Below are 9594 nucleotides of genomic sequence, written 5' to 3' on the forward strand. Positions count from 1 at the left end.
AACTGTTCCTGCTTCAAATGTGGACTGGAAACGGATAACTCGTATACCTTTCAGTCCGTGGTGGGGTCTTTATACCCTGAGCCCTTCCCTAAACACTACAGAGGAATGTTGAACCTCCCCAACCCATGGGTGAATGTCTCTACAACCATCTATCAAGTTTACGTCAATTAACTTACTGTTTGAGGGAATCTTAATTGTCTAATATGACATTATGTTGATGACTCAGCTTCATATGCATGTATTCCCCCGTATTAACTGAACACATTATTACAGCATATTTATTAACAATGTTGCGTTGGGTGTTTTGCTCATTTAGTTTTCTAGCACATTATTCGTCAAACCATCCACTCATCAATTCATCTTGTATCTACTTCATCCATATTTTCATCCATTTTCACATTTGAATGATTCTAATATATCCATGTTCCATATATATTTTTGCCACATAACTTTTGTAGAGAAAAATAAATTGACTTTTTAATAGCGGAACAAAAACACCGGAACCTTTCCATTGAATTCTCCGCGCTGCTCAGGGACGCTTTTGGTGTGACTCCTCTGTCTGCTTAGCACAACTACTTTGCCTGTGCTATCCGTTTCTTTGTTGTTAAGTTTTATCAATATAAAGTGTCCTTCTCTACCTCAACTGCTGCAACATGGCGGGAAACTTCTGGCAAAGTTCTCATTAGTAAGTTTTTATAAAAAAATGTGTAATTTAATATATTTATATTTAAATAACCGCCTGTGTTGTGAGGCCTAGCTTAGCCTAGCCGTGTTTCTGCGGCTGCTCGGTTTCTCCTGAACTGTTGCTCCGATATAAAATAGTGATTTAAATAAAGACAGAGAGCGAACAAATAAAAAACAAAAGCTTTGGTAAAAGACTATTCATAATAGCTTATTTTAATGTTGTTCTAGATTTACGTCTGCAATACAGAAGGCTAAAACACAAAGGTTTATGTTGTGCTACCCGCTAGCTTAGTTGTCGACAGTAAGAACAACCAGCGCAACTATGAGCATTTTGTAATATTTCTTTCTTTCTTTCTTCTAAGTCTTCAGTGGGTTCTGGACAAGCAGGACCTGATGAAAGAGCGGCAGAAGGACCTGAAGTTCCTCTCAGAAGAGGAGTACTGGAAGCTGCAGATTTTCTTTGCCAATGGTAGTGGTTACATTTGTACAAAGACATTTATGTTTTAATGTATTTAATTGCATGAAATAACAAAGCATGATATTTATATTACCCATACAGTCCAACATTATCTATTAGATTGCATTTTATGTTTATTGATGTGGACTTTTACACAATGTTTCCAACCAAACACTTTATAATGAAGGCAGGCTGTTTTTCTTTCAGTTGTTTATATCTAATGTTGTCTCCTTCAGTGATCCAGGCTCTGGGGGAACATCTGAAGCTGCGGCAACAGGTCATTGCCACGGCAACTGTTTACTTCAAACGCTTCTATGCCAGGTAAGGATTATAGCATATTACAGATGAAAAGTTAGGAACTCATTTCATATTAGACTTTAATTATTGCATTGCGGATGTACAACTCAAATGTTGTCCTGCCATTAAGTCTGAACTACATTTGGAGCACTTATCGGACATATTTAAGTGCTTGAGAATCATATCCACATTGCTAATGCTATTGTTTTTTTCTGAAACAATAGCATTCACCTTTAGTTTGGACTTTATATAAATACATTATCTCCCACAGATATATACCATTGTTTATTCAAGCTAGGGGAGGGGTGTGATATTGTTAAGATATATTTAATACTGTTATAGTCTGAGTTTGTGCACACGGTTCATCTTTCACTTAATGTATAATGCATTTTGTACCTTGTAAAGATCATCAGCGTAACCTAATCTCCTCTGCATGTTATGGCTAAAACCTACTTGTACAACGTTAACACACCTTAATCTCTTCCTACTTGCAGGTATTCCCTTAAAAGTATTGATCCCGTGCTCATGGCTCCTACTTGTGTTTTTCTGGCTTCTAAAGTCGAGGTATGGAAGTTGATGTGATGCCAGTGAGATGATAATGATATACCAGTAAAGTAGAAGCTCCTGTTATTTACGTGCTCTACCCATCTGATCTCAATTCAAACCTTTCTGTCCTTTCAGGAATTTGGAGTTGTGTCCAATACCAGGCTGATATCGGCAGCAACATCTGTGTGTAAGTCGCCCTGTTGAGCAACATATTTTAAACTTAAAAATATCAAAAAAGTATAGATAATCTGCAGTGGAGACGGTATAATCATGTTTTGGTTTTTTTGTAACAGTGAAAACAAGATTTTCCTATGCCTTTCCAAAGGAGTTCCAGTACAGAATGAATCATGTAAGTACAATTTCTCTAACAGTTGACTTTTAAAGCATTTAGATGCTGTTAATCAGTGCATTTTGCACGAAATGTGACACAAAAACTAGCATTAGGAATACATTTCATTACATGTAGCAACGTAATGAAAAAGTCATGTCAGCAGTCTAATAACACAGTGACAAGGACGTGAGTAATTAGAGTGTCCAAGTGTGTGTTTGAGGGAGGAACCAACAAAGTTTGAGGAAGGGTCGGCGAGCGAGCGGAGTTGAGCTAAGTGTTTAATTCTTAAGTGTAGTGTGCCCATGCTAAAACAAAGCAAAATTAAGAACAATTTAATTCAACAAAATTAAACAATACCTCACCCCCAAAATTATGTTTTTTATTCCAATGACTTACCCTGTGTAACCTTCCATCTGTGAAGGAAACATTATTTGTCTTACACTTCAGGGTGAACGAAGCATCAAAAGAGCAGAGGCATTTGTTCGATGAATCCAAGTCTATGCGGGTGCTTTCAACAAAAGCAAACCAATATCAAACATGATATATTATAATACACACTGCATTACTAGTCTCAATTAGTACGGTGATTATTCATGTGTGTGGGAAGTAGTTGGCATATAACTGGGTAAAAGACTCTTGGCTTGTACTGCAAACATGTGCAAACAGATGTTTGATATAGTCTTGCTGTTGTTGAATGTGTTCCTCATTTACCTCAATTCATCAAGACTATTCTAAGTTTTTTTTGTAAAGTTTTATTCAAACATTTTAGGTCACACAGTGAGATAGGGCTCCTCGATTATGGCAAAAATCATAATCTCGATTATTTGGGTCAATAATTGTAATTGCGATTATTAAATGCGATTATTCATTGACTTTGAAAACATCCATTTATTGGAGAGAAAAAAAATGTGAACAGTTTGTTTTGAACAGTTGATTTCCCTGAACTTTATGTATAATTCAACTGAAAAAAAAGTAATAATAATAAAAAAACAATCGTTTTATTTCGATTACGTTGTTTTCGTAATCGTTGCAAGCCATAATCGTAATCACGATTAAAATACGATTAATTGAGCAGCCCTACAGTGAGAGTTATTAATATACAAATTGTAATTATGGTGAAGTATTCCTATAAACCACTGAAATGTACTATTGTATCAGCTGTGATATGAATCAACCACACCTGATTGTGTTCCTGCTTCCTCTGCACAGTTATGTATGCACTGCTGTGCTACATAGCCGCATTCCAGGAGCTCCTTACACTCTGTCAGTGTTGCCATGTCAGTGTTTATCAGTACGCGACATTCCACAACTATTGTTTGCAAACCTCTGATACAAATATAATGGCTGTGTGACACGGCTTCGACCACGGCTACCCGCGAGCACGCATTACTTCTGCGCAGCATTTCTCACTGTGGAGTCAAGTGGTGCCTCTCGTCAGGATTTTATTGTCCAGCATCTTCACTCAGTTGCGAGAACGTCACCCCAGCTGTTCCGACACACGCTGCCTGTCTGAAAGCTGTGTAAACTATTATTTATAGGGAGTGGCTCACACAGCAGAGAAGGAGTTAGCGGGGTGCTGCAACTTCTACACATCATTTATCATATTCAACCTGCAGACAAAGTAATAGCGGTCGTGGCACGGTGACAAACGGGTAATCAAGCAATAACATACATAGCTATGTCTGTTTGAAAGGTTAAGTAATATCTCTGAAAGTCAGGCTCCGTGACAACATTTAGAGTAATGCAAAGTCTGTGTTTTAAAGGGTCCCTATTATGCTCACTTTAAAAGTTCATATTTGTATTTTGTGCATCATACTGCCTGTGCTGCAACACCTCTTTTCACCCTCTGTCTGAAACCAGAGCCCAGGCTGCTCTGATTGGTTAGCTGGCCGGCTCTGTTGTGATTGGTAAACCGCTTAAAGATGTACCGCCCCTTATCACGTACACTATGTTGGAGTGCTAAGTCACCAATAGAAGCGCGTAAAGAGTGTTAATAGAGAGGCAGCTCAGCATGATCAAAACATACATTTCAAATGAATATGAATAGCTGTTAAAGTAAACTACAAAATACATTCATTGCTTTTAGTATAAATATATTTTCAACATTTTTTCAATAGCATTTATAGTAACGATTTAAATGTGACAAAAACACTTTACGTCTGGAAGTGCTTGTTTTCTTGTACCTTGAAAGGTTATTGAATTAAAGTTTGGGAATGTTGTTACAAGTTCTGAACGTTATTCATCTATTCCCAAGTAAATCCAAATGGAAAAAAGGTTGTACAATTTTTACGCATTCCATGTATTTTTTTGTTGAACAGTCATCTTTAAAAAGCCAATTCACGCAGGCTGACACACAACAATAGAATGGGAGGGATGAAAGCCTCTTTGAAACAATGCACTGCACTCAATGAATGAAACATAAGAAAGCCCCCAAAGAGGCATTCGCATTGATTTTGAAGTATTGTTTTCATCCTGGCAATTCTTTTGTGAAGTCAAAGTGTTGTTGACTATGAGAAATTGACATCTGCGTTTCTTTCAAGCATTGAAGTCAGTTTAGCTGATATGTTAAATGAAGTTTTAAATTGTGTCTTTACAGATTCTAGAATGTGAGTTCTACCTTCTGGAGTTGATGGTGAGTGGAAAGATCTTTGTATCACTGCTGTAGGTTGTGTTTCGCTTGAATCGTGGGTTCTTATTGAAGATCTAATGTTTTTCAGGACTGCTGCCTGATCGTGTACCACCCTTACAGACCCCTGCTGCAGTACGTGCAGGACATGGGACAGGAGGACATGCTGCTGCCCCTGGCCTGGTACGGTGCCCTCTGTGTTCATTAATCCTTCTCTTTTAACACCCTTTAAAGGTCCCCTATTATGCAAAATCCACTTTTCCATGTCTGTTAAACATCAACATGTGTCCCCTCTGCGTCAAGAGATTCTGAAAGTTTCAGGAAAAAAGACCCCCTCTCTTTTTGTCCTGATCCATTTCTATAAAAACATGTCTGAAAATGAGCTGATCAGATTTTGGCCACTTTATGATGTCATAACGTTTTTTGGCTTGTGTAACCATTAGCCAATCACCAACCAAGGTAACCCCCCCCCACCTTATCACCTGAATCTCCTCGAGAGCGCCATCGTGGGTTTTTAAACCAAATTTCTTGCAGATAAATTTATTTTCATCTAAAGTAACAGACAGAGAAACAGAGGGGATTATGGGATGCAAACACTTCAGAGACATGTTTTGTTTATATCTGGGTGCTATAACATATTTATGAAAAGCAGTGCAATAGGAGACCTTTAATCCCAGGTGTAGCTGTTGTGATAGGCTCACTCAGTGTCTGTTGTTCTCTCTCTGAACCAGGCGAATAGTGAACGACACGTACAGGACGGATCTGTGTCTGCTCTACCCTCCCTTCATGATCGCCTTGGGTGAGATGCAACTTCATGTTTCCTTGTCGCAGCTTTTGAATGCAGTGGCTGACTTAAAGTAAGGTGCATTAGATGTAACATGGCCGGCTCTCTTCCTCCCTCAGCCTGTCTGCATGTGGCCTGTGTGGTGCAGCAGAAAGACGCCAGGCAGTGGTTCGCAGAGCTCTCTGTGGACATGGACAAAGTAAGAATGCCTTCAGTCAAAACACGCCTTTTTAAAGATTGTAAGATCTGTACTAATATTTGTCCATGACTCTTCTAGAAACGGTCACTGCGTAAGATGAATAAACACCCTGAATGAAGAAATGTCAGACCCTCCCTTTAACAGAAAAAGATGCAACCTCTCACTTCTAAGTGACTCATCTGTTATTCCCAGTTAATCCTCTGTATTGATTCATATAGAACAAGGTGACTTGTCTGCCACAGGTTTGTTTATACGTTGGATCAAATCAGTTTGTCCGTCTGTTTTGCCTTTCGACTACTTCTGTGGCCACGGTCTGGCTTCCTGCCGACGGTTTGCAAACACATGTAAGTGCCGTGGCCTAATAATCACACACAAATCAACTATTGCACAGGCGCTTAGGAAATCGGCTGATCATATACTTCCTAAATCACCTTCCATCTATTTATATATAACCATTTGAACCTGACTGTGCCACTCTGAACTCGGGTCTGGAATTAGGAGCCGTTTTAATAAACATCCTTGTACAATACTAACAGGAACTTATGGATCCACACAAGCTGACTTCTGTCTTTGTGTGTTTTCTGTGAAGATCCTGGAGATCATCCGCGTCATCCTGAAGCTTTATGACCAGTGGAAAAACTTTGACGACAGGAAAGAGATAGCTGCGGTGATAAACAAGATGCCCAAGCCCAAACCTCCCCCCAACAGGTAAGCCTGACTCGTGTAGTCCTAGTAATTAAATGTAAGTATAGTAAATATGTGTTACCACGCCTAAACATAAAGCTGCATTTACCTGGTGTCAGAGTAACATTATACAACTACATTGCAAATGCCAAATTAGACAAATTATAATAGTTATATTAACGTTGTCTGTACAGCACCTTGCACCTTATAACAATAAAGTTATAATAGAAGAAGTTAAGATCCCAAATGTTGTTGCATTTGTGTTGTCATTGTCACATTTGCTCTTGCTGCACTTTATCGTAATGACTTGTGTGTAATCATTTCCTCCCAACCTTTCTCCGCGTGTCTTCTACAGTGAGAGTGACCAGAGCTCCAATGGGAACCAAAGCAACTCCTACAGCCAGTCTTAGCGTCTTCACGTCGGTTGGAATCCATAATGTTGACGGTAGTGAGGGGGTGGATCTTTTTTTCAAAATGTCGCACGGCACAAACTTTGCCATGTTGTGGTGCTTCGACCGACAAACTCCGAGAGCCACGTGCTCGCGTTTCCCCTTCTCTGAGCATAATGGATAGAGCGAGCAGACGAAGCTGAAATGCCTCCAGCGAGCGGACGATCTGGGACAGCAGTTTTGTAGACTTTGTACTCTGCTCCTGACTTGAATTAAAACTGAGGAACATTTGGAGGTAAGGGGGGGGGGGACCTGCTTTTAATGTCATTGTGATGATCCTGACATCCTTGAACAGACCCGAGGAGCGAGTCCTCTCATGGAGCTCTGTGGGATTTGAGAATACTTGATCGTGTGTGTGTGTGGACTTTAGCTGTCTTCTCTGTAAGATGATTTAATCCTGCATGGATCTGATTGGTTATCCCCCTGTGTAACTGCGATCTGATTGGATGCCGCTGCCCTGTGAGGTCTCTGCTAGTTGATCATGAACTACAGCAGTAAAAAGCCCAAGACAGGTAGTGGTTATAATAAACTCTCTGAATCATGACAACGCCACCTCCTCCGTCCCATTCCCCCTTCTCTTTTGTAAATGTCATTTATAATTCTATTCATTTATTTCCTCTTAAGTTTTGGCTCCATTAAGGAAAATAAAATGGAAATCATGAGCTTGTTTAGCTTTGTGCTCGTGCTTGATATAAAAGTGGCCCCTTTTGTGTCACTGTCATGATATTTTTTTTCAACAAATCTAATTTTATTGTAATTATTTTTCTTTGACTCTTCTTTAGCTGTAAAATAATGTGTTTGCATAAAGTTCTATTTCGTAAAACTTTTGTTTGTAATTCGTCAAAGAATTGCTCTTTCTTTTTTTAACTGCTGAGATTTGTTTTGACGCAATCGTTCTAGATTTGTCTTTCTTTTTCAAATCTGCCAACTAGTTCTTCAATAATTGTGGAAACTGATGTGTGAATATACCTGTAGGTGTCTATATTTTTGTGATATAATACAGCGGGAGTCTGGGGGGCTGTCCTCGGAACAAGGTGCTTGAAAGCCTTACAAAATGAAAGCTGCTGGTAACTCAAGAAACCTTCATACAAGCACATTGTCGCTGTTAAATGCTTTTGAGGGATGGATGTTTTTGCAATGTGTGGGTGTATCTTCAACTCTTTGCTCAAAGGCTTACTGTACACTTCATTTTGTAACCATTGGAATAACAACGGAAAGGGTACCAAAACCTGTTAAATGCCATTTTGCCATACTGAGTGAAGGAGACACCGGGGAAAGTTGGATTCAGCTCCGCTTTGCCCTCTGGCATTTCCCTCCCCCTCAGCAGCTCCATCTGTTTCATGACTGTTCACGAGGGAATGAGTGTGAAAATGTAAAGGGCTTCACCAAACCTAAATAATCTTATTAGTTCTGGTAAAAACAGTGCCCAAAATGGTATTACTTGAAAGTCTTTGTTTGAAGATCCTTTATGGTAATAAAAACGTATGGTGTGCAAAACAAAGTCGTTCAATGTTATTGTTCAAGCTGGACTTTGAGGAATCTTCCAGCATGTTACAAAACCCCTCTTCAGTCCCATTACCTAACTTCAATGTCACAGAGGCTGTGGTAGGACCCCTAGTGGTACAAACAAAGAACACCCAACATGTTGCAGATCAGTTTGGACAAGACAAAGTCTATATTTGTAATAACAGCAATGGGAGTTAAAGTGGGAATACTACACAAAATACATTTTAAATTGTATCATGTTGGTTAAGAAAACATTGAATGAAAAACAGGTGTGTTTACTGTTGTCGCCTAGGCGTTTGTACAGCCAGGGTACAGCCTGTCCTCGTGACGTCAAGTTAGCTGCGTGAAGAGAAAAACGTCAACTCTCCCGGAAGCCAAGGCCTTTTTTCTTCAAAATAAAATGATATTTTAGTTTTTACTATCGGAGATAAACTAAAACAAGATGGATCATCTGACAGAGGAGCTAAATGCGAAACTGTAGAGATACATTGGTTAGTCTTATTTATGGAAGACAGTTTGACACGCATCAATGAATGGATAGTGTATTATGATAAGTGCCTTATGGGTGAATACATTTTAAACTAAATAGATGTGTAACACTTGTGCCACAGCCAATGGAAAAAATGTGTATCCCCCCAGAGATATGAATCCTCAAGATTTGGGGAAGCTTTATCGGTGCTGTTCTGTGTGTTTCTTGGGGGTATTTTTGCTATTCGAATAGGGTATACATTTTTTTTGATATTATAAACTGCCTTTGCTGATAGCTAACCCACAATCAGTTACTTTCTTTGCTATGTATTAATATGTTTTTTGTTATGCTTTTCAGTTACATTTCCATGCCTATTTTGTGTTGTGTTAGGCTGTAAGTTATTATTTGATGTCTCAGTAGTTGTTGGCCCTATAGTAGCTAAATATTAGTAATCCATTTACACTTCAGGGAATGTTGTTATTCTCAAATGTTGCAACACATGATGGATATTTATTTTTGAAAGACCCCACCGGAAGCTTTGTTCACTTGTCTGTCGGGAGGG

The 9594-nt window shown here is 39.1% G+C and overlaps 1 protein-coding gene across 1 annotated transcript; it reads left to right on the plus strand.

Annotated features, from left to right (window-relative positions):
- Nucleotides 1-534: 534 nt before the first annotated feature.
- On the plus strand, nt 535-7962 carry ccnc (cyclin C). The gene is made up of 12 exons (XM_034076306.2): nt 535-685; nt 1047-1153; nt 1378-1462; nt 1933-2002; nt 2120-2171; nt 2278-2333; nt 4912-4947; nt 5033-5124; nt 5673-5740; nt 5845-5924; nt 6514-6632; nt 6964-7962. The coding sequence occupies exons 1-12, from the start codon at nt 654-656 to the stop codon at nt 7016-7018; spliced, it is 852 nt and encodes a 283-aa protein (XP_033932197.1). The 5' UTR covers nt 535-653; the 3' UTR covers nt 7019-7962.
- Nucleotides 7963-9594: the final 1632 nt, after the last annotated feature.

This window comes from Pseudochaenichthys georgianus, chromosome 24 (assembly GCF_902827115.2).
Source record: "Pseudochaenichthys georgianus chromosome 24, fPseGeo1.2, whole genome shotgun sequence".
NCBI lineage: Eukaryota > Metazoa > Chordata > Actinopteri > Perciformes > Channichthyidae > Pseudochaenichthys > Pseudochaenichthys georgianus.